This window comes from Pongo abelii, chromosome 4 (assembly GCF_028885655.2).
Source record: "Pongo abelii isolate AG06213 chromosome 4, NHGRI_mPonAbe1-v2.0_pri, whole genome shotgun sequence".
In the NCBI taxonomy this organism is placed as follows: domain Eukaryota; kingdom Metazoa; phylum Chordata; class Mammalia; order Primates; family Hominidae; genus Pongo; species Pongo abelii.
In genome coordinates this window covers 189,280,979-189,307,422 of record NC_071989.2, presented here as the reverse complement: position 1 = coordinate 189,307,422, position 26,444 = coordinate 189,280,979, and the positions used below count along the sequence as shown (strand labels likewise).

Genomic DNA, 26,444 nt, shown 5'->3' with positions numbered 1-26,444 from the left:
ACTGATTTACATATACCTACAAGAGTCTCAAATCCTCTCAGAAGGGTTTCTTACGTACATGAGAAATAAAAGTACAAATAACAACAGTGCAACGCAGGGTTTCATGGAGCAAAGTTCCTATCCATCCTACACAAGCGTTGTGTATTATTCTGGATGCCACAGCGCCATTTTAAGAAAACCAGACAAATTCTGCAGTTTGAAGAAGGCAGATAAAAAAATGGTCAAAGATCTTACCCATACCAAATGAAGAAAAACTAAAGGATATGGTAGATAAGAATGATCAAAACCTAAAGGAAGTGTTTTTTCCTATTCTCTCATAAAAGACTGGACTCAAAGAGCAGAAGGAAGACACGCCTGTAATCCCAGCGCTTTGGGAGGCCGAGGCGGGTGGATCACGAGGTCAGGAGATCGAGACCATCCTGGCACAGTGAAACCCCGTCTCTACTAAAAATACAAAAAAAAAAAAAAAAAATTAGCCGGGCGTGGTGGCGGGTGCCTGTAGTCCCAGCTACTCAGGAGGCTAAGGCAGGAGAATGGCATGAACTCGGGAGGCGGAGCTTGCATGAGCCGAGATCGCACCACTGCACTCCTGCCTGGGAAACAGAGACTCCGTCTCAAAAAAAAAAAAAAAAAAAAAAAAATTTAACAGGAAAGGCCAAGGCTGAAGAGGTCGGCAAACACTGTAACTATTTGAGACACCCTGTGCTGCGAGGCAGTGGAGTGTCCTTCAAAGAAGCTGAGTTGCATGGATGGGAAAAATGGCAAAGTTCATTTATCTTTAAGATCTCTTTCAGTTTTAAGATTCTAGGATTCTAAGAATTATAAAAAGAAAAATGTGCTGCTCTAAGTGCAAAGTAGGTATTGCAGGAAGGCAATTACAAGAGTACCATTCTCTCACGTGTGTGTGGTTCTTTATACCCACCACAGCCTTTTCATGTTTTCACTGAGTCACAATCCTGTGAGATAGGCAGTTACAACCTGAAGCTTATCAGGACCCTTTGTGAAACACGTCTTGAGAAAACGAAGTCAACAGAAAACTTCTCAGTATCAGGTAAACAGCTCATTCTAACCAGACCTACAGTGATGCTGATTTTTCTTTTTCTTTTTTTTGAAACAGTCTCGCTCTTGCCCAGGCTGGAGTGCAGTGGTGCGATCTTGGCTCACTGCAAGCTCCGCCTCCCGGGTTCACACCATTCTCCCGCCTCAGCCTCCCAGGTAGCTGGGACTACAGGCACCCGCCACCACGCCCGGCTAATTTTTTTTTTTTTGCATTTTTAGTAGAGATGGGGTTTCACCGTGTTAGCCAGGATGGTGTCAACCTCCTGATCTGCCCATCTTGGCCTCCCAAAGTGCTGGGATTACAGGCGTGAGCCACAGCGCCTGGCCGATGCTGTCTTTTTACTACTTTCTAGTGCAAAGAATATTGAGAGATGACCGCTTCTACCTATGTGATCCCCGCTTGTAAGACCTTGCTTTATAAACTAAAAGCATCCTCCAATTCAAAGACCTACTTAGGACTCTAATAAATGTGCTTGAAGCCCAATGGTGGATGTCACCTACATCTGCTTGCTTTTGGGAATTTTTTTTTTTTTTTTTGAGACGGAGTCTCGCTCTGTTGCCCAGGCTGGAGTGCAATGGCGCGGTCTCGGCTCACTGCCAGCTCTGCCTCCCAGGTTCATGCCATTCTCCTGCCTCAGCCTCCCGAGTAGCTGGGACAACAGGCGCCCGCCACCATGCCCGGCTAATTTTTTGTATTTTTAGTAGAGACAGGGTTTCACCACGTTAGCCAAGATGGTCTCAATCTCCTGACCTCGTGATCCGCCCGCCTCGGCCTCCCAAAGTGCTGGGATTACAGGTGTGAGCCACCGCGCCCGGCCGGGACTTCTTTTAAATTGAAAATTAATCTGCTCTTCACTACCTGGAAAAAGAAAACCATATACATGAATAAAGTCAACAACAATAAAATTCTGGAATTAAAACTATACTGAGTCCTGAGAAAGGAACAAAAGTAAATGAGAAGTTAACTTTAGGGTAGATGGAGTAAAAACACTTTTCCCTATTCTTCCCACTAGGTACAACTAAAGCACTGTATATTATGTGTAAAGCAAACATAAAACTCTGAAAAAAGGAGAGAAGGCAGAACAGCCAGAGACTGCAGGACCTGACGAATGGCACAGGGATGAGTTCCCTGGGTTTATTTTTTGCCGCAGATATTCCAGACATGCAGCTAAGAAGCCAGTAACATGGAAATACCAAGGGGTACAGACCCCAAAAAATCCCAACAAAAGCCAAAGGACCAGGGAAAGGCTGCCTAAAAGGACAAAAGTTTTAGATAAGAACCACTCTACTCAAGCTTAACACTAAAGAAAAAAACGTGGTCCCATCTCTACCCATGCCAGCATGAGCAAGTGGAGAGGCTGGTAGACTTCTGCTGCAAGAGAAAGAAAGGAGGCGATATGGAGCTCCCCCTCCTCCCTCCGAGGTGATGTCAGAGGAGGCCAAGTAGAGTCAAAGCTTTCACCATCTGCCTGCAATAAAGAGGACACGCCAGTGCGGTGCCTGTGGAGGCCACGTGAAGAGCCAAAACTACCACCTCCACCAGCAGCAACGAAGAGCCCCTACTCCCAGGTGTCAGCGAAAGCCAAGTGGAACCTGAACTTCTACCTCCACTGGCAGTAAGGAGACAGTGCCTGGTTCCCTTGCCACAGCAGTGCTAGGCAAAGAAAACCAAACTAAAGGGTTTAAATAAGATCGAGTCTCATAACATGAGTGAGTCCAGTTTCAAATGAAAATAGCTCATCACACCAAGACACGAAGATGCAAAATGATAAACACAACTTCCAACCCTGAGATGACAGAAACAGAATTACCCAACCAAGACAAAGGAATCATGACAAAAATGCTTCAATGAGAAATTACAAACATGCTTGAAAAACAAACAAACAAACAAAAAACAGACTGAGCAAAGAAAAAGAAAGTTCAGGCAAATAAAACATTTAAAACCAAATGGAAATATTAGAACTGAAAAATAAAATAAATGAAGGCTGGGCACAGTGGCTCATGCCTATAATCCCAGCACTTTGGAGGCTGAAGCAGGAGGATCACTTGAGGCCAGGAATTCGAGATCAGCTTTGTTAACATGGCAAAATCTCGTCTCTACAAACAAACAAACAAACAAACAAAACTAGCCAGGCATGGAGGCACATGCCTGTGGTCCCAGCTACTTGGGAGGCTGAGGTGGGAGGGCTGCTTGAGCCTGGGAGGTCAAGGCTGCAGTGAGCCAAGATCGTGCCACCGCACTCCAGCCCGAGACCTCATCTCTTGATTGACTGATTGACTGATTGATAGATCAGAACACAGACCACCACCACCAACAACAAAAAGAACAAAGTCTCTGGGACTTGTGGGACTATAACAAAAGATCTAACATTCATGTCATCAGAGCTTTGGACGCTGAGGACATGGAGGACAGGGCTGAAAAAGTACTCAAAGAAATAATGGTTGAAGATTCTCACAATATGGCAATAAATATAAACCAACAGATTCAAGAAGCACAGTGAACCCCTACACAGGAAAAACCCAAAGGAATCCACAGCAAGACCCATCATAATTAAACTTCTGAAAACTAAAGACAAAGAAAAAACATCTTGAAAGCAGCCGGAGAAAAGTAACACCTTACCTGCAGGAGAAAAACAAATTTGAATGACAACAGATTTCTCATGATAAGCCATGGAGGCCAGAAGGAAGTAGCAAAATATTTTTCAAGTGTTGAAAGAACTGTCAAACCCAGAATCTTATATCCAGTGAAAACATCCTTCAGGAATGAAGGAGAAATAAAGACAATCTCAGATGACAAAAAACTAACAGAATCTGCTGCCAGCAGATCCACCCAAAGGGAACCACTAGAAAAAGTTCTCTAAATACAAAGGAAATGATAAAAGAAGGACTTTGGAAGAAGAAAACAATATAGGTAAACAAAAAAATATGGGCAAATACGAGATTTCCTTAAGTTTTCTAAACCACGTTTGACAGTTTAAAAAATTTTGGCCCAACACGGTGGCTCACACCTGGAATCCCAGCACTTTGGGAGGGTGAAGTAGGTGGATCATGAGGTCAGGAGTTCAAGACCAGCCTGACCAACATGGTGAAACCTCATCTCTATTAAAATTCAAAAATTAGCCGGGCATGGTGGTGCACGCCTATAATCCCAGCTACTTGGGAGGCAAGGTAGGAGAATCATTTGAACCCAGGAGGTGGAGCTTGCAGTGAGCCGAGATCGCGCCACTGCACTCTAGCATGGGCAACAGAGCGAGACTCTGTCTCCAAAAAAAAAAAAATCATAAAACTAATGTGATTCTAAATTTATGTAAAGAAAATATTCTGAACTGTTATCAATGGCAGTGAATAAAAGGATGTAAAGAGCGTTAAGGTTTGATATTTCCCTTGAACTGGTAAAATAACACCCACTAGACTGCGGTAAGTTATACATATAGTGTGATACCCAGAGGAACCATGAAACATCTATACAAACAGACACACTCAAACACACTACAGAAGAATCAAAATGGAATCTAAAAAATGTTTAAGTAACCCATAGGCAGGCAGAAGCAAAAAAGACAAAACATGAAGAAACAGAAAACAAAAAAATAAAATGGCAGACTTACGACTTACACCCTAACTTAGTAATTAACTTTAAATGTAAATGGTCTAAATATACCAATTAAAAGATTGGTAGAATGGATTTAAAAATATGACCCGACTATATTCTGTCCACAGAAACTCACTTCAGATGTAATAATAGAGGCAGGAAAGGAATGGTAAGAGATATATAATATAATGCAAAAGTTGATCAAAGGAAAGCAGGAGTGGTTATATTAATATCAGATAAAGTAGACTTCAGAGGAAATAAAACTACCAGAGATAGAAAATAACACCATGTAATAATAAAGGGTCAATCTCTCAAGAAGACACAGCAATTCTAAGTGTGCTTCCAAACAAGAGAAGCGCAAAATATTTTATGCAAAAACTGAGAGAACTAAAAGCAAAATAGAGTCTACAATTATCGTTGGAGACTTTAACACTTCTCTCTCCACAATTGACAGAACACAATAAAAACCTCACTACCATCGACCTAATAGACATTAAGTTAATATATAGGAGGTAATAGATATTTATAGAACATTCTACCCAAAAACAGAAAACACGTTCTTTTCCAGTACTCAAGAAACATATGCCAGGATGGACCATATCCTAGGCCATCAAACAAACTTCAACAAATTAAAAAGAATTGAAATCACACAGAATGTTCACTTTCTGACCACACTGAAATCATATTAAAAATCGATAACTGAGCTGGGGGTAAAGTGCTTGTAGTCCCACCTACTTCAGAGGCTGAGGTGGGGGGATTGCTTGGGCCTCAAGAGTCGGAAGCCAACCTGGGTAACACAGCCAGACCTCGTCCCAAGATAATAAATAAACAAATAAAACATACTGAGCTAGTGAAAATGAAAATACAAATATCAAAATTTGTTGCTAGACACAGCTTCTAAAGCAGGGTTGGGAGGAAAATTTCCACATTAAATGCATAAAGACAAAAGTCTAAATAAAGACAGAAGTCTCAATTCAATAATCTAAGCTATCGCCTCAAGAAGCTAGAAAAAAAAGAGCAAACACAAGAAGGAAAGAAGGAAATACTAAAGAGCAGAACTCAATGAAATAAAAGTCTCCATATTGTTTTTGTCTAAAAAGCAATAACAGGTTTTTTTTTTTTAAAGCTGTTTCTGCCGAAGGAGGGCGCGCCTTCCTGGGCTACGCTGGAAAGCATTGGATACCAGGCCGTGGCTTTAGGTCACACTGTGAGGAGCAGGGGGCCCAGTCCGGCCAGCCCCAACCGCCCAAGGTCTCACTCTCCACAGGGGCCTCCTCCCGTGGCATGGATCCTGCACCAGGCTCTCCACTCATCATGCCTCCAGTTATCCAGGTCTTTGCCATCTCTCTCTCCTCCCACGCGTCTGTCTTGGCCTCTGAGACTAAAGAACATTTCTTTTCTCCTCTCTGTGGACCACGTCCTGACAAAAGTGCCTCGTCACTAGACCCCAGTAGCCTGGAGTGTGTTCCCTGTGGCCACACACAGCTGCACCGTTCTGAGGCTCAAAGAGCCGATTCCTTCCTGCGGTCTCAGAACTGGTTTTGCAGATGTTGGCGGAAGGATGGACACATAGATCAATGAAACAGAATAAAAAATCCAGAAACAGATTCACACAGATATGCTCAACTGATTTTTGCCAAAGGTGCAAAAGCAATGCAATGGAGGTAAGATCATCTTTCAATGATGCTGCTGGAGCAAATGGACATCGACAGGCCACACACACACAAAAAGAACCTTGAGCTAATCCTCACATCTTTTAACTCAATCTGAAGTCAAAATGGATCATAGACTTATATGTAACATAAGACCATAAAACTTTTAAAAGAAAACCTAAGAGGAAAATCTTTGGGACTTAACAGCTATTCAAAGAGTTCTTAGACTTGAAACAAAAATCAGGATCCACAGAAGAAAAAACTGATAAACTGGGCTTCATTAAAATTAAAAACTTTTGCTGTGCAATGACCTTGTAAAAAGCTACATACTGAGAGAAATATGTGTAAACCACATATTACATATTACATATTAATATGTGTAAACCACATATTACACCTAGACTCGTACCTAGAATATATAAAGGATTCCCAGTAAAAAAGCAAATAATCTAATTAGAACATGGACAACGACAAGAAGAAATGTCACAGAAGAAAAATATTACAGATGACAAATAAGCACCTGCAAAGATGTTGGGTATCTTTACTGGGGAAATGTAAATCAAAACCATGAAATGACTACACATCTACCATCTACCAGAATGGCTAACATAAAAACAGTGACAACACCAAATGCTGGTGAGGATGCAGAGAAAGTGAATCACCCGTGCACTGACGGTTACAATGTAAAGCAGTACTGACACTACAGAAAACCACTTAGCAATTTCTTAAAAAATTAAATACACAACCCTCAAATGACCCACTAACTGCACTCCTGGACATTTATCCTAGAGAAATGAGTAACTATATTCACACAATAACCTGCACACTGAATGTTCACAGCAGCTTTATTTGTAACAGCCCCAAATTAGAAGCCACCCAGATTTCCTGCAGCAGGTAAATGGTTAAACTAACCACGAGACATTTATATCATAGACTACTACTCTCGTCTATTTAAAGGAACAAACTATCAATACATGCAACCAGGACAAATATCCAAATAATTAACCTGAGTGGAAAAGCCCATCTCAAAAGACTGCATACAGTATGATTTCATTCAGTAGCATTCTTTTTTTTTTTTTTTGAGATGGAGTCTCGCTCTGTTGCCCAGGCTGGAGTGCAGTGGCACGATCTCAGCTCACTGCAAGCTCCACCTCCCGGGTTCACGCTATTCTCCCACCTCAGTCTCCCGAGTAGCTGGGACTACAGGCACCTTGCCACCATGCCTGGCTAATTTTGTTTTTGTATTTTTAGTAGAGACGGGGTTTCACCATGTTAGCCAGGATGGTCTCGATCCCCTGACCTCGTGATCTGCCCGCCTCAGCCTCCCAAAGTGCTGGGATTACAGGTGTGAGCCACTGTGCACGGGTTGGTAGCAATCTTAAAACAGCAAAACTTAGAAGGAGTGAGCTGGGGCAGGAACAAAGTAGGTATGGCTATAAGAATGTAACAAAAGGATCTTCTGGTGACAGAAATGTTCTACATCCTTTTCTAAATGGACATATAATTGTGTATGTTTATGGGGAACAATGTGATGTTTCCACACAGTTATGCATTGCGGAATGATCAAATCAGGCTAATCAACATACCCACTACCTCGAATACTTATTTATTTGTGGTGAAAACATTTAATATCCATTCTTTTAGCTGTTTAAAAAATACACATTATTATTAACTATAGTTACTATGCTATGCAACAGATCACCAGACCTATTCCTCCTGTGTAAATGAAACTGCACACCCTCTGACCAGCATCTCTCCTTTCCACTCTGTCCCCTGTCCCCAAGCCTCTGGGAACAACCATTCTACACTCTACTTCTATGAGTCTGACTTTTAAAGACTTCACACATAAATGAGATCATGTTGTATTTGTCTATGTCTGGCTTATTTCACAAAATATTCTGTATCTTGACTGTTCTGTGTACGATAATGCGAAACTACAGTTTTGAAAGATGCTACTATTGGAGGGAGTTGGGTAAAGGGGATAGGATTGTTCTGCATTATTTCTTGTAAGTGCATGTGAATCTACAAGTATCTCAAAATAAACAGTTTAAGGAAAAAAAAGTGAATGGGCACTTAAGGTCACAGTCCTGCCTTTAACTGTAGTACTGTAGCACAATTTTGAAAAGCATTTAAAAATGTGGGGGAAAAAGTGAAGCCTGCCAGCCATTCTGCAACAACTTCAAAGAAAATGGTATGAACTGATTCATGAGGCAGAAATACCTTGGTTCTGCAAGACATGTATGACGTACAATAGCAAACAAACATGACTCTGAACTAAGTGATATTATTTTCTCTCTTCCAAGCGGATGCCGGTAGAAATCAATGATAGTTTTCAGAGGGCAAAGATGATACAATTGCTTTAAGAAGTAAAGCAGCAGCTCTACCCCCAAACGGATCATTCCATCCAATGTTCCGACACAACATTAGAATTAAAGTGTAAACTGCAAAAGCTCAGAAAAAATAAAAGGATTTGTCCAAAGGAAGTAAAACCAGTAAAAGACTGCTATTACAGATATGTAATGCTCTCCAACAGGATATGTGAGATAAACAAATGTCTCTTTGAAACTACACTTCCAAGAAAGAAACACAGACGTCTAGAGGTGAGAAAGTAAAGCGTCTGAAATGGAAAGGCAAGGGATCATCAGAAGTGAAGGAGTCATAAAGAACTGCCCTACCGCTGCAGGCATTCACACTTAGAGGCTTTCACGTACGTTCAATCAGCACAAAAATTTATGGCCTGGTGCAGTGGCTCACGCCTGTAATCCCAGCAATTTGGGAGGCTTAGGAGGGCGACTCACTTGAGGTCAGGAGTTTGAGACCAGCCTAGCCAACAGGTGAAATCTCATCTCTGCTAAAAATACAAAAAATTAGCTGGGCATGGTGGTGGGTGCCTGTAATCTCAGCTACTCGGGAGGCTAAAGCAGAAGAATTGCTTCAACCTGGGAGAAGGAGGCTGCATTGAGCCAATATCATGCCACTGCACTCCAGCCTGGGCGACAGAGACTCCCTCTCAAAAAAAAAAAAAAAAAAAAAAAGAAGCAAATTTGTGACTGGTGACCCTAACTTCAAATAAAGTTTGTGAAAAGCCTTAGTGAGTACGAATTACAGTTTGTAAAATATATACTGTACGATTATGAAAACCTTGAATTGGAAAAACATACCTCTTGCCATGAGGAAGACTGGAAGAACAAAGAGGGTCTCAACATTCTGTAATGTTCCATTTCTTTTGCATTAAAAAAATTATACACAAAAATGATAAAGTATTCACTGTTAATTCTGGCAGTCAGTATATGGACACTTTGCCACACAGTACTTTTCTGTTCTTCAAATTTAGAAAGAGCTAGACTGGGAAATATAACAGAAAAGGGCATCTTCATCTTGCATTTCATTTCACTGGCCTTTATTTTTAGAAGCCTTAGCTACTTCAGCCCACACAGAAAAAAACATTCCAAACCATTTACAATGCTGATGTCTGTTGAATATGATTTTCCATACATTTTAAAACATATATTTGTATTTATTTTTTAAAAAACTGTTATTTTATGTTGTATAAAATATTTACAGGACTAAAACCTTTTATATAACTGTATTTTTAAGAAACTAAGAGTGCAATTCCTCTTTTTTTTTTTTTTTTTTTTTTAAAGACACAGCCTCGCTCTGTCACCCAGGCTGGAGTGCAGTGCCACAATGTCAGCTCACTTCAACCTCCGCTTCCCAGGTTCAAGCAATTCTCATGCCTCAGCCTCCTAAGTAGGTGGTACTACAGGTGGGAACCACCATGCCCAGCTGACTTTTGTATTTTTGGTAGAGATTGGGTTTGCCATGTTGCTCATGCTGGTCTTGAACTCCTGGCCTCAAGGTATCTGCCCACCTCAGCCTCTCAAAGTGTTGCGATTATAGGTGTGAGCCACCGTGCCCGGCCTAAAGGTGCAAATCTTGACGACTTCATTAGTGACTTTTTTGAAGAAGCAACTGTACAGTAGGCTAGCACACCTACCTAAGGCTGGTGAAGAGCCGCTTAACATGATAAAAAATGTACAGGCATTGACATATTGTCAAAATATAACTTTCACTATTGTTGGCTTAAAAAATATTTATTTCCTAATAGTTCTTGCTGGATCAATTATGGCCCTATAATCACAAGTTCTCATAAATCAAGTTTTTAAAAATATGCTTAAATCTTGATCATCAGCAGGTTCAAATGGTCAAAATTTTCTACTTACTGTTTTCTGTACTATATGACAGGCTCCATTTTTTTGAGATTTGAATCTAAGAAAAACAGCTGTTTATAATATGACGAAATAAAGAAAGTATAGCCTCAGGGATGTGTCACCAGAACACAGGGTTCATTAAAACAGAGGCTAGAAAAGAAGGGCTGGGCCCGGAGCAAAAAAAAGAAAACAAAGACTAGTCTATAGCTGAACAGAGAATAAGACTAGTAGATAGTCTATAGCTGAACAGAGAATAAAACCATTGCGATATAGCTAAGAAACTGATGAAGTCTTGGGGAAAATGAGTCTTTAAAAGAATCCCCTAGCAGAAAGATTCTTGGCTTCTTTAAATTCAAAGACATATACACGAACCATAAGAAGTACAAATATGGAAGTCATACCTTTCAGGCCTAAAGTCTGCAACTGAAACAGTTTTCCCAGCTCAAAAGGTAGAACTCGTAACAGGTTGTTATTTAAATGGAGCTCCCTGTTGATGTAAAAATTCCAGAAAAATATGTTAGCCTTTAACAGTTAAAATCAACAACAACGTTTCTAGGAATATAAGCACCTAAGAATGAAAAATTGTTACATTATATTTCAATGTCTAGTACAGGGTTTCTTAAACAACACGTGGTTTAAAAAAAAAAAAAAAAACTGCCAGAGAATACAAGAAACAAATTACTAGAAAAAATGAAATAATGGGGGAAAAGGACAAAATATAAGACCGAATTTTTAAAAAGTATTAGATTTAACAGACATATAAAATTACTCAACTGCTGTATTAATCTCACTGCAGACTGGCAAGACAGTTTGCAAACTGGCACCAGGTCACAGACCACACTGAGTATCACTGGTCTAGTACATGTGGGGTCTACTACACATTTAAGAAAGTGGAAATAATAAAGCAGCCTACCATGTGAATTCTTAAAAGAGAACTAAAATGATCATTTAGTTAACGACTCAAAAGAGCTTATAACAGCTGCACAATTAAGCCTATGATTGCTATCAACTAAAGTTGCATTTAAAAAATAACAGCTGTATTAACTATTCATGATTATTCTTAATAATTTGTTTTGCAGAGATAATCATACTATAAATATCAAAGGAATCTTCAAGGGTGGGCAGGGGGGACATGAGGGGAAAGAACAACCAGAGACCCAATACTGATACAGTGGCAATGTAACACATTAAGTTTTATTTGTCAATTTTTTTTTTTTTTTTGAGACGGAGTCTCGCTCTGTCGCCCAGGCTGGAGTGCAGTGACGCGATCTCGGCTCACTGCAAGCTCCGCCTCCTGGGTTCATGCAATTCTCCTGCCTCAGCCTCCCGAGTAGCTGGGACTAGAGGCATCCGCCACCATGCCTGGCTAATTTTTTGTGTGTATTTTTAGTAGAGACGGGGTTTCACCGTGTTAGCCAGGATGGTCTCAATCTCCTGACCTTGTGATCTGCCCGCCTCGGCCTCCCAAAGTGCTGGGATTATAGGCGTGAGCCACCCTGCCCAGCCTATTTGTCAGTTTTTAAGTGTGCAAGAAATCTATTTCTATAATCTTTGATTTTTGACATTTAAATGAATCTTGATTACTGAGCAAGCCAGAAGGTCTGTGTGGCTGTAAACCGAACAAGAAGAGAAAGTTCTGATACTTGGCTCCTGTTTATTTCCAAATGCAATACACAGAAAAAAGGAAGGCCCTCGGCTGGGACTGTGGCTCACGCCTGTAATCCCAGCACTTTGGGAGGCCGAGGCAGGCAGATTATTTGAGGTCAGGAGTTCGAGACTAGCCTGGCCAACATGGTGAAACCCCGTCTCTACTAAAAATACAAAAATTAGCCATGCATGGTGGCACACGCTTGTAATCCCAGCTACTCGAAAGGCTGAGGCAGGAGAATCACTTGAACCCAGAGGCAGAGGTTGCAGTGAGCCGAGATCACACTACTGCACTCCAGCCTGGGCGACAAGAGTAAAACTCCGTCTCCAAAAAAAAAAAAGAAGAAAAAGAGAAAGAAAAAGAAAAGGAGGTCCTTCAAGTAAATTTGTTTCAGAGGACTAAAAACAGTCATAGAATAAACTCAATTAAACCTAAAAAAAAGTCAAAAGGCTGGAGTAGGAGCAAGAGAGGCAAAGACCTTTCAAAAGGTCATTATTCCTTTTTACTACATGGCTAATGGCAGAAGGCAGCAGAAAAGCCAGTGGAACCATGTCAAAAAGTCAGTTAATATGAAATAGTACAAAATATTCCATTGGGGTTAACATAATACATGGAATTTAACTTTATAGTTAACTTGGTTAGATCTTATCTACCTTATAAAACAGAAGTAAAATAATAATAATAATAATAATGGGCCAGCCACAGTGGCTCATGCCTGAAATCCCAATTCTCTGGGAGGCCAAGATGGGAGGATCTTTTGAAGCTAGGAGTTTAAGACCTGCCTGGGCAACATAGCAAGACCCTCATCTCTATCAAAATAAAGAGAAATGACCATTTCTTTTCTTTCTTATTTTCTAGGGGGGAGGACGGTAGAGACAGGGTCTTGCTCTGTCACCCAGGCTGGAGTGCAGTGGCATGATCACTGCTCACTGCAACCTCAACCTCCTGGGATCAAGCCATCCCTCCACCTCAGCCTCCCAAGTAGCAGGGACTACAGGTGCATGCCACGAAGCCCAGCTAATTATTTGGGGATTTTTTTTTTGTAGAGACCAGGTTCTCACTATGTTGACCAGACTGGTCTGAAACACCTGGGCTCAAGCAATCAGCCCACCTCAGCCCCTCAAAGTACTGGGATTACAGACATGAACCACCGCATGCAACCTGCAATTACCATTTCTTAAAATACAGTATATGCCAGGCAAGGTACTAGTGTTTTTTTACCCATTATCTCAAATATCTTTTATCCTGGGTCAAGAAGGTTGTCCAAGATCACACAACTCGTAAATGGCAAAGTTAAGATTCCAACCTGAACTTACACATGTGAATCCAAATGCTATGTATTTCATGCTACAGGCCTCCAAATTTAATCATTAATTCTAGCTCTTTCAAGTCCAGGCTTTACTACTATTAAACATACAAGCCCTGGGATGGCAAAAAAGGTTTCACCAATTGGCAGTGGTTTCCTGGACCCTGTGTTAAGCACGGTATGGTGCCCTGTTTGTCATGAGGAAGTATGTGGGATAACCTAAGTCCCTTGCAGTCTACCCCGTCTCTGTCCAAACTTTTTCATTCAAAAATAAAGTCTATTACACAAAATACAGTAATTTAAAAATTCAGCCAATGATCTACTTATTATTAGCTGACATTCAATTTTCCCAAAAAACAAAACCATAAAGTTATAAAGGACAGTTATGTTTCCTTTTATTCAAATACCATTAAATGAACAGTTTTGTTTCCTAACACAACAAATTTTTTTTTTTTTTTTAGTTTTATTTTTTTTTTTTGAGACGGACTCTCGCTCTGTCACCCAGGCTATAGTGCAGTGGTGTGATCTCGGCTCACTGCAAGCTCCACCTCCTGGGTTCACACCGTTCTCCTGCCTCAGCTTCCTGAGTAGCTGGGACTACAGGCGCCTGCCACCATGCCCAGCTAATTTTTTGTATTTTTAGTAGAGATGGGGTTTCACCGTGTTAGCCAGGATGGTCTCGATCTCCTGACCTCATGATCCTCCCGCAGCCTCCCAAAACACTAGGATTACAGGCATGAGCCACTGCGCCTGACCTATATTTTGTTTTAGGGGTCATATAGCTAGCATGTATTAAGTTGAATCTGCATACCTGAGTGATACCATGTTTCCGAGTTCTGCAGGTAAGCTACGAATTTTATTAGATGACAGGTCCAAATACACCAGATTGTGAAGCTTGGCAATGTCTGAAGGAATTCGGGACAGGGAATTGTCACTCAAATGCAAAGCTGTCAGGTGAGTTAGTGACCACAAAGATGCACTTAAGCTTCTTACTTTTCCTGTAAGAGAAAAAAATACAGGAACGGATTATACAGTTTTCTCTACAATTTGTTCTGTAGATTCAGTAACATTTAGATGTTTTTATGAGTAACTTAAATTATTATCCAAAAACTTGTAAGAAGGGGTTAACAGGAAATCTTACCTATTCTACAATTCATTGCTATGATTAAGTTATAAGTTCCTCACTTAGCAGGTTAAAATAAAAAGTTAATGTACCAATACTACTTAGATTGCATCTTTATTTTTAGGAGCACAAAAAGAATTTATCCTTTTTTTTTTTTTTGAAACGGAGTCTCGCTCTTGACCAGGCTGGAGTGCAGTGGCACGATCTCGGCTCACTGCAAGTTCCGCCTCCCGGGTTCACGCCATTCTCCTGCCTCAGCCTCCCGAGTAGCTGGGATTATAGGTACCCGCCACCATGCCCGGCTAATTTTTTTCTATTTTTAGTAGAGACAGGGTTTCACGGTGTTAACCAGGATGGTCTCGATCTCCTGACCTCATGATCTGCCCGCCTTGGCCTCCACAAGTGCTGGGATTACAGGCGTGAGCCACCGCGCCCAGCCGAATTTATCCTTTAAAATGATCTCAGATATGAAAGGGAAATGTGATTAATTTACAGTAATGACAAATCCAATATCTGAACATCATGACTGGTTTGGACTTATGTAAAATAACACAAATGCTACTATCTCAGAGGCTGTTCATATCTCCAGAAAACAAGAATTTTGCTTAAAAACAAAAAGGAACACAAGGTACTCTTAGGTTAGTTGAGTTTTAAGAACAGAGTATCCTAGTGATAACTGCACGAAGAACCACATGGCTAAGCAGCGTTTATATTATATGGTAACAAGTAAAAACACTTGCCCAGAAACACTTCAGATAGTAAGTCAGACCTTTATAATCAAATAGTAGTAGGCACAAGATTCAGTGACTAAGAACAGAATGATAAAACCTTTCAATGCAATAGTAAATCTGTACTTTGACACTTTGATAAATTGTCAATGGTTTCTACAATCTAAGAATGTTCCCCATAATCTCCTTACTGGTTCAGGATCTAATCTGAGAGAGAATGAAACAAATGTAATAAAAACATACCAGTCTTTCAGAACTGATTAATTTTCTATTGGCTGAAGAAAACGCAACCTTGAGACTTCTTACCAACATAGAGTAACAGGAACTAAATCTACCATGCCACCTGTGACAACCATCATAGCAGATAATATACATGGATCAGCAAATTTCTAAGATGAGACACCAACCAATGCAGGAGAGTCATTCCTGAAGGGTGGGAAACAAACAGGGTAGACCCTATAACTGTCTCAGCTTACTCCTTGGACAGCACTTACAGGAGGCAGCCCAAGGAGGGGAATCCCAGGTAGAGGACAGTGATCCTCCCTGAGTTCCAGAGACAGGAAGTCCAGGGAAGCCAAGGTGATTAGAAATCAAGCGGCAGAACATCAGAGAGAAGAGAAGAGAACAGAGAGAAGTCTGGAGATCTGATGGGGCCCCCACGCCCTGGCTCAGGTTGTCAACAGGGTATTGATCGGCACATGCATGTGAGAAGCTACCTGAGCCAGAGGGAAAAAAACACCTGAAAGGATTGTGGAGGCAGCAACCCCCAAGTTCACACAGAACTGAGGCTAGATTTTGTTCCTAAATGTCAGAGGAAGGACTGCTAATGGGTACAGGGCTCATTTTGGGGATGATGAAATGTTCTGATTGTGGCAAATGTGGCACAACTCTGTGAATATACAAAACCCACTCAACTGGCACTTTAAATGGGTGAACTGTACAGTGTGTGAATTGTATATCAAGGTGTTACACAAGAGAAAAAACAACAGAAAATGTCTATGTTTGATGAAAACTCTAAACTCACAGATACAAAAAGCTTAATGAGGGCAGGATGCGGTGGCTCATGCCTGTAATCCCAGCACTTTGGGAAGCTGAGGCGGGCAGATCACCTGAAGTCAGGAGTTCAAGACCAGCCTGGCCAACACGGTGAAACCCTATCTCTGCTAAAAATACAAAAATTAGCTGGGTATGCTGGTGGGCGTGGTGGGCGCCTGTAATCCCAGCTTCTAGGGAGGCTGAGGCAGGAGAATCGCTTAAACCCGGGAGGTGGAGGTTGCAGTAGGCTGAGCTGGCGCCACTGCACTCCAGTCTGGGCGAGAGTGAGACTCCAGCTCAAAACAAACAAACAACTCCATGAACCCAAACGTATGAAAATTTCATAAAAAGAAAAGAAAATTACAAGTACATCTTAATCAAATGGCTTAAAAGAGAAAATCTGAAAAGCCACCAGAGGAGGGGAAAAACATTTCACATAGGAGGAGCAAAGATAAAATGCAGCAGACTCCCAGCTGTAAACAATAAGGGAGACTGACAGAGGAGCAAAATCTTTTTTTTTTTTTTTTTTTTTTTTGATGGAGTCTCACTCTGTTGCCCAGGTTGGAGTGCAGTGGCGCGATCTCAGCTCACTGCAGCCTCCGCCTCCCAGGTTCCAGCGATTCTCCTGCCTCAGCCTCCTGGGTAGCTGGGATTACAGGCACACACCACCATGCCCAGCTAAGTTTCATATTTTTAGTAGAGATGGGGTTTCACCATGTTGGCCAGGCTGGTCTCGAGCACCTGACCTCAGGTGATTTGCCTGCTTTGGCCTCCCAAAGTGCTGGGATTACAGGCGTGAGCCACAGCGCCTGGCCAGGAGTAAAAACTTTAATGTATTGTAAGGAAAAAAAAAATCCTGTCAACCTAGCAAATTACCAAAAATAGCTTCCAAAAATGAAGGCAAATTAACTTCTGACAAAGCTTGAACAACCCTAATCCAAAATGCTTCAAAACCTGCATTTTTGAACAATGACATGAAATAGTGACTTCCTTGCTTTCTGATGGTTCAATGTACATAAACTTGGTTTCATGCACAAAATTTAAAATATTGAATAAATTACCTTCAGGCTATTTGTATAAAGTATATATGAACCATAAATGAATTTCAAGTTTTAGACTTGGGTTCCAACCCCAAGATATCTCATCACATACATATATGTAAACATTCAAAAAAAAAAAATCTGAAATCCAAATCACTTTTGATCCCAAGGGATATTCTAGTTAAGCGATACTCAACCTGTATAGAAAAGGTGAAATGATTCATTGCCAGTTGATCTACCTGATAGGAAATTAGAGAAAATTCTTTAAGCAGAAGAAATAAAATACCAGATGGAAATCTACATTAACAGAAATGAACACTAGAAACAGTGAACACATGGGTATATATGAGATTATTTTCTCTATATCTATTTAAAATGTAATTGACTACTTAAAGCAATATTAGAAATAAGATACCGTGGGTGTTATGACATATGCAGAAGTGACACATCACAAAGAAATAATGGATGGGAGGAGGAAACAAAAGCGTACTGTTGGGTTATTATCTGCATGTAAAGAGGTGTACTAGTACTTGACAGCACACTGTGATAAGTAAAAGACACCATAAACCCTAACTAATAAATCGAAGAGTTATAGCCAAAAAAGTCAAACAAAGGAGGTAAAATGGAATGATTAAAAAAAAAGCTCTATTATTTCAAAACAAGACAGTGAAGAAAAAATAGCTTTATTATTTCAAAACAAGAGAGTGAAGAAAAAATAGAACAAAGAATAAATGATATGAATTAAAAAATAGCAAGATGGTGAATTTTAAATCTAACCATAGGAATAACCACATTAAAATCAAATGGTTGGGCTGGGTGCTGTGGCTCACGCCTGTAATCCCAGCACTTTGGGAGGCCGAGGTGGGTGGATCATGAGGTCAGGACATCGAGACCATCCTGGCCAACATGGTGAAACCCCATCTCTACTAAAAATACAAAAAATTAGCCGAGCAAGGTGGCGGGCACCTGTGGTCCCAGCTACTTGGGAGGCTGAGGCAGCAGAATGGCGTGAACCCGGGAGGTGGAGCTTGCAGTGAGCTGAGACTGCACGACTGCACTCCAGCCTGGGTGACAGAGCCAGACTCCGTCTCAAAAAAAAAAACCAAACCAAACCAAACCAAAACCAAACAAAAAAAATCAAATGGTGGAAACAACCCAAATAAAATGGGTTGCCAATTTGCATTTTTAAAAAAGACCAAATTCTGCACTGCCTGCAAGAAATATACTTCAAATATAAAGACAAATAGAATCTGAGTATGAATAAATATACATAATGCTAATACTAATCAAAAAAAAAAAAAAAAAAAGAAACGGCTATACTAATAACATAGTAGATTTTAGAGCAAAGAACATTCCCAGGGAGAAAGAGGTCACACTTCATAATGATGAGTCATAATAATAAATGAGTCAACTCATCAAAAGGACATACAATCCTAAATGTTTATGCAACTAGTAACAAAATATGAGCAAAACACGATAGAACTGCAGGAAGAAACAGACAAACCCACAGAGACTTCAGAACCTCTCAATTAACAAGAAAATCAGAAGGGATATAGAAGACCTGAACAAAACTATCAACAAACTTGACCTCATTAATATTTCTATAATACTTTACCCAATAACAGTAGAATACACTTGGCTCACTATGTCCTCCACCTCCTGGGTTCAAGGGATTCTCCTGCCTCAGCCTCCTGAGTAGCTGGGATTACAGGCACCCACAACTATGCCCTGCTAATTTTTGTATTTTTATTAGAGACTGGGTTTCACCATATTGGCCAGGCTGGTCTCAAACTCCTGACCTTGTGGTACACCCACCTCGGCCTCCCAAGGTGCTGGGATTACAGGTGTGAGCCACTGCACCCGGCCAGAATACACATTCTTTCCAAGTACACAAAGAATATTTACCATGACAAATCACATGCTGGGCCATTAAACAAACTGAAAAATTAAAAGATTAAAATATCAAACAGTATGTTTTCTGACAAAAATATGCTGGAATTAAATTAGAAATCAACAAAGATATCTGGAGAATAGCCAAATATTGGAAATTAAATAACTCCCTGGTCAGAAGAAATCAAAAGGGTAATCAGAAGTATTTTGAACTGAATGAAAATGAAAACAAAAAAAGACATCAAATTTTGTGGGATGTAGCTAAAGCAGTACTTACAAGAAAATTTATACCACACTAGAAAAGAAGTAAAGCCTCAAATCAATGACTTCTATCTTAACAAACTGGGGGAAAACATTTAAATGCAAACTAAGCAGAAGAAAGGAGACAAGCCTAAGAGCAGAGGTCAATGAAATATGTAAGGGAACACTGACTAATCCAAAAACCCCAAAGCCGGTTCTTTGAGAGGCAGAGTAAAACTAATAAACCTCTAGCCAGACTGATCAGGAGAAACAAAGCCAGTTCTTTGAGAGGCAGAGTAAAACTGATAAACCTCCAGCCAGACTGATCAGGAGAAAAAGAGAAAAGACATAAATTACTATGATCTGGAATGAAAGATCAAAAACACTATATATTTTTAAGTATTAAAAAGATATAGGTCATAAAAAATCTGTTCAAATGTTTACAGTGGCTTCATGCATGATTTCCAGAAACAGTAAACAACTCAAAGAAAATTCTTCAACTGGGAAATGATCACATAATGATACATGAAGACACTGAATTGCTACTGAATAATGAACTACTCACTCATACAGCTTGTACGAAATGTAAAAGGCTACATACTCTATTATGCTATATATGGCATTCTTACAAAGAAAAAAACTATAAGAACAGAAAAAAGATCAGAGGCTCTGGGTGAAGGAAGGAGGCTGACTACTGTCACTAGAGATTTGGGGGAACAACAGAACTTTTTTTTTTTTGTTTTAAATATAGACAAGGTCTCACAGTGTTGACCAGGCTGCACTTGAACTCCCAGGCTTAAGGGATACTCCCACCTCAGCCTCCCTAGTGAGTGGGACTAGGGGCAACAGAACCATTCTCCATCCTTTTACTTTTATTTTTTTGAGACAGAGTCTCCCTCTGTTGCCCAAGCTGGAGTACGGTGGTGTGATCTCAGCTCACTGTAACCTCCATCTCCGGGTTCAAGCAATTCTCCTGCCTCAGCCTCCCGAGTAGCTGGGACTACAGGAGCACGCTGCTATGCTGGCTAATTCTTTTGTATTTTAGTAGAGGCAGGGTTTTACTGTGTTGTCCAGAGTGGTCTCGAACTCCTGAGCTCAGGTGATCTGCTTGCCTCAGCCTCCCGAAGTGATAGGATTACAGGTGTGAGCCACTGGGCCTGGCTTCTATCTTGATTTTAGTGCTAGTTACACAACTGTAGGTTTGCCAAAACTTCTATAACCATACACTAAGAAGGGTGAAGTCTCCTATAGGTAACTTATAACTTGATACATTATTAAAAGATTATAAAAATATTTTGAACATTATTCCAATAAATACAACAAACTACATGAAATGGACAATTTCATACACAGAGGCTACCAAAGCCCACTCAAAAAAAGAACTATTAATTCTTTCAAAACCAGCCTGGCCAACATGGTAAAACCCCATCTCTACTAAAAATACAAAAATTCAGCCAGGCGTGGTGGGGCACGCCTGTAGTTCCAATTACTCGGGAAGCTGAGGCAGGAGAATCCCTTGAACCTGGGAGGTGGAGGCTGCAGTGAGCCAAGATCGTGCCATTGCACTCTAGCCTGGGCAACAAGAACAAAACTCCACCTCAAAAAAATAATAATAAATAAATAAATAAAAATAGAACTTCTTAACCTTGATAAAGGACATCTACAAAAAGTTTATTGGTAAAGGAATGAATGGTTTCCTCCTGAGAAGCAAAGAAAGAATGTCCACTCTCACTATACCCATTAAGCATTATACTGGAGGTTCTAGCCAGCACGATAAAGCAAGAAAAATAAAGGACTTGGAAGGCAGAAGTAAAACTGTCTTTATTATTTATGTACATATTTATGCAACTAATCCTATGGTATTTACAAAAATGTCACTAATAAGAAAATTTAGCAAGGTCATAGGATACAAAATCAATATAAAAAAAGTATATTTCTGTATACTAGCAATGAACAATCAGAAATTGAAATTTAAAATGACACAATTTACAACATCATCAAAATTATGAATACTTAAGAGATAAATCTGACAAAAAAAACGTACAGTCAAAACTACAAAACAATGCTAAGAGAAAGTAAGGATGTCCAAAATAAATGAAGAGATACATGGGGTTCACAGGTGAGAAAACTCAGTATCATTAAGAGGTTAGCTCTCCCCAAACTGGTCTACAGAATTCACACACAATTCCCCCAAAAATGCCAACAAGCTTGAAATTTGTAAACCGATCCTAAAATTCATACGGAAATTCAAAGGACTTAGAAAACATCTAAACAATGTTGAGGCTGGGCATGGTGGCTCACACCTGTAACCCCAGCACTTTGGGAGGCCGAGGTAGGTGGATCACGAGGTCAGGAGATCAAGACCATCCAGACCATCCTGGCTAACATGGTGAAACTCCATCTCTACTAACAATACAAAAAATTGGCCTGGCGTGGTGGTGGGCGCCTGTAGTCCCAGCTACTCGGGAGGCTAAGGCAGAAGAGTGGCGAACCGGGGAGGCGGAGCTTGCAGTGAGCCGAGATCGTGCCACTGCACTCCAGCCTGGGCAACAGAGCAAGACTCCATCTCAAAAAACAAAAAAAAAAACAAAAAAAAGAAAACATCTAAACAATGTTGAAAAAGAACACAGCTATAGGGCTAATATTACCTAATTTCAGGGCTTATTATATAAAACTCTCAAAATTCAATATTAAGAAAACAAAGCAGGGCACGGTGGCTCACGCCTTTAATCCTAGCACTTTGGGATGTGGAGGCGGGAGGATCATGTGAGGCCAGGAGTTTGGGTCTCACTATGTTGCCTAGGCTGATTTCAGTCTCTACAAAAATTAAAATTAGCCAGACACGGTGGCACACACCCATAATTCCAAGCTACTCGGGAGGCTGAGGTGGGAGGATCACTTGAGCGCAGGAGTTCAAGGTCATAGTTAGCTAAGGCTGTGCCACTGTACTCCACCCTGGGTGACAAAGCAAGACCCCATGTCAAAAGAAAAAAAGAAAAGAAAAAGAAAGAGAGTGAGAAAGGAAGAAAGAAAGAAAAAAAGGAGAGAAAGAGAAAGAGTGACAGAGACAGAAAAAGAGGGGCCAGGTGCAGTGGCTCATGCCTGTAATCCCGGCACTTTGGGTGGCCGAGACAGGCAGATCACTGAAGGTCAGGGGTTCAAGACCAGCCTGGCCAATATGGTGAAACCCCCATCTCTACTAAAAATACAAAATTAGCCAAGCAAGACTCTGTCTATAAAAAAGAGAAAGAAATAAAACATAATTTTCAAACCGAGTTAAAGATCTAACAGACACTTCACCAAAGAAGATATAAACAGATGGCAAATAATCACATGAAAAGATGCTCAAAATTGGGAGTCATTAGGGACATGCAAATTTAAACCACTCTGAGATAGCACTACATAGCCAGAAGAATGGCTAAATTTAAGACTTGTGTTGGTGAGGGCATGGATCAAAGACATCTAGTAGGAATATAAAACAAGACATCTTTGCAAACCAGATTCAGTTTTTTAAAAAGTTAAACATACTTACCATATGATCAATTCCATTTTTTAGGAAATAAAAGTTATGCCCACACAAAGGGGAATGTTCACGGCAGCTTTATTTGTAATAGTCAAATATTGGAAACAACCCTAGTGTGTTCAACAGGAGAACAAATAAACAAATGCTGGCGTAGCCATACAATGGACTACCACTCAGTAATAAAAAAGAATGAACTACTAAAAACCAACAAAACACTATGGATGAACTACAGAATAAGTATAGAGGATAAGAGCAGACCAAAATCACCAAAAACAACAAAAAAAATGCAAGGTGTCCATTTGCATGAAAAAAAGAAATAAGTGTACATACTGTATAACATCATTTATACAAAAATTCCACAAAATGCACACTAATCTATGGTTCTAGAAAGCAGAACAGCGGTTGCTTAGAAATAGGGGAAGGAATGGAGAAACAGGAGAGGTGGGGAAGGAAGGATCACAAACTTTCAGGATCGATGAATATGATCATTCTTGATTGTGGTGATGGTTTCACAGGTGTACACAGTCAAAATATACACATTATTCACTTTATACATGCCAATTTTGAATGTCAACTATACTTCAGTAAAACTGTATAATAAAATCTATCTTAATCCAAGAAGGTATTTCCCTTACTTTGCTATAAACAGAACAGACACCACACCACAAGCTATTTGTAGAACAAAATTTACTTAATTTTCCATTCATAAAACTGAAAACACATAGCTGATATTCAATATGAATAAGGCATTTAATATAAAACAATTTGTTGTTTTATTGAGACAGGGTCTCATTCTGTCACCCAGGCTGGAATGCAGTGGTGTGCTTGCTCATAGCTCACTGCAGCCTTTAACTCCTAGGCTCACGTGATCCTCCTTCTTCAGCTTCCCAAGTAGCTGGAACTATAGGCGTGAGCTACTGCGCCTGGTTCCCTACTACGTTTTCTGTGTCTTTGCCCTCTTCACTCAAGAGAGGGAAGGGTATTCCTAAAGAAGCAAATAGAGCTCCTGAATGGAGACATACAACTTCTACGGATTTATGGTGGTTCATTTTAAAAGGCTGCCAATTTGTATAGCTCATTTTCCCACAGAGGGTGATCATAATTCTATCTGCCAGAAAAATAAGCTGACATTTCAAGAAGGTAGAAGGTAGCCAGAAAGAAAACCACAAAGTCTGGGAATACGGGAAAGGAAAAAAGCCAAGTAAAAGAATAAATCATACATGAGGCAGGAAGACAAGGAGAACTTGGATGCCTACCATACACACACAATTCTGGAATAAATTTCTAAGTACCAAAAAACCAGGAAAGAAATGAAACAGAATAGTTCTCAGCATAACTCAAATCCTAGAATTCAAATATGAAAACAGTTGTCAGGTTTGAATTCATTAAAATGTAAAACTTCTTTCTATATGGTGAAGACACCAACGTATATGGAAGCTAACCATTATTCAGTCAATTTTCAGTATCCACCATGCTGGTATGGGGATAGAATGGTAAATAATAGCATGTCCCTGCCCTCATGATTTCCTGTGAGTTGTATAATGAGAGAAAAGAAAACAAAGAAATCAACAGGAAAATGAACAATGGATAAGAATAGGTCACTTAAAAAACAAAGTCATGGCCAGGTGCGGTGGCTCACACCTGTACTCCCAGCACTTTAGGAGGTCGAGGCGGGTGGATCACGAGGTCAGGAGATCGAGACCATCCTGGCTAACACGGTGAAACCCCGTCTCTACTAAAAATACAAAAAATTAGCCAGGTGTGGTGGCGGGTGCCTGTAGTCCCAGCTACTTGGGAGGCTGAGGCAGAAGAATGGCATGAACCTGGGAGGTGGAGCTTGCAGTGAGCTGAGATCACGCCACTGCACTCCAGCCTGGGCAACAGAGCCAAGACTCCATCTTTAAAAAAAAAAAAAAAAGTCATATTAAAAACAAATCTTCATAGTAATAAAAAAATGTTTACGATAGCAAAATAAAAAAGACTAATATCCAATATTGACAAGAGGGGGGAAACAGACACATTCTTTCATTTTGGGAAACATGCAACTATTTTGAAGCCAATCTGGTAATATCTACTAAAATTTTAAACCTGAGTGTTCTTTGCCCCATCAATTCCACAATTTGTGATTTACCTTATGAAAACACTTGTTCAGGTATGCTAAGATATATATTGTTGGGAAAAATCAGAAATATAAATGATCATTAATAGCGCATACTTAATTATGTTTCATTCATGTAATATTCCTTAGCCATTCTCTTTTAGAATGAAATAGTTATATACACTGATGTGGAAATATGTTCACAACAAATGAAGCAAAAAAAGCAAATTTCAAAACGTGGTACTTCATTTTTGTTTAAAAAATCAGAGTTCAGGCCGGGCGCGTTGGCTCACGCCTGTCATCACAGCACTTTGGGAGGCCGAGGTGGGTGTACCACAAGGTCAGGAGATCGATGCCATCCTGGCTAACACAGTGAAACCCCGTCTCTACCAAAATTACAAAAAATTTAGCCAGGCGTGGTGGTGGGCACCTGTAGTCCCAGCTACTCGGGAGGCTGAGGCAGGAGAATGGCGTGAACCCAGGAGGCGGAGCTTGCAGTGAGCTGAGATTGCGCCACTGCACTCCAGCCTGGGAGACAGAGCAAGACTCCATCTCAAAAAAAAAACAAAAAAACAAATACCAAAAAAAAAATTTCTCTGGCCAGGCACGGTGGCTCACGCCTGTCATCTCAGCACATTGAGAGGCTGAGGTGGGTGTATCATGAGGTCAGGAGATCGAGACCATCCTGGCTAACAAGGTGAAACCCCATCTTTACTAAAAATACAAAAAATTAGCAGGGCGTGGTGGCAGGTGCCTGTTAGTCCCAGCTACTTGGGAGGCTGAGGCAGGAGAATGCTGTGAATCCGGGAGGCGGAGCTTGCAGTGAGCTGAGATTGCGCCACTGCACTCTAGCCTGGGCAACAGAGTAAAACTCTGTCTCAAAAAAAAAAAAAAAAAAAAAAAAAATTTTCTTGGCCAGTTGTGGTGGTTCATGCCTGTAATCCCAGCACTTCGGGAAGCCATGGCGGGCGGACCACGAGGTCAGGAATTCGAGACCAGCCTGGCCAACATGGTGAAACCCCGTGTCTACTAAAAATAAAAAAATTAGCTGGATGTGGTGGTGCGCACCTGTAATCCCAGCTACTCAGGAGGCTGAGGCAGGAGAATCACTTCAACCAGGGAGGCGGAGGTTGCAGTGAGCTGAGAGTGTGCCATTGCACTCCAGCCTGGGCAAGAGAGTGAGATTCCATCTTAAAAAAAAAATTCTTAATTTAAAAAGAAGAAAGAAAATAAAGTACTGAAAGATATGAACTGTCAATCTAGATTTCTATGCTCAGCAAAAACCTCTTTCAAAAATAGGTC

General features: G+C 40.5%; 1 protein-coding gene across 6 annotated transcripts in view; it reads right to left on the bottom strand.

Moving 5' to 3' along the window:
* The window catches only part of CNOT6 (CCR4-NOT transcription complex subunit 6), an 81,760-nt gene that overhangs the window by 14,057 nt on the left and 41,259 nt on the right, over positions 1-26,444 (bottom strand). For all 6 annotated transcript variants that reach the window (XM_024247107.3, XM_024247109.3, XM_054556673.2 and 3 more), the window contains 2 exons: positions 14,277-14,463; positions 10,913-10,998 (listed from right to left, as the gene is read on the bottom strand). In XM_024247107.3, the coding sequence (XP_024102875.1) occupies positions 10,913-10,998; positions 14,277-14,463 (273 nt within the window). The remainder of the gene's footprint in view (positions 1-10,912; positions 10,999-14,276; positions 14,464-26,444) is intronic.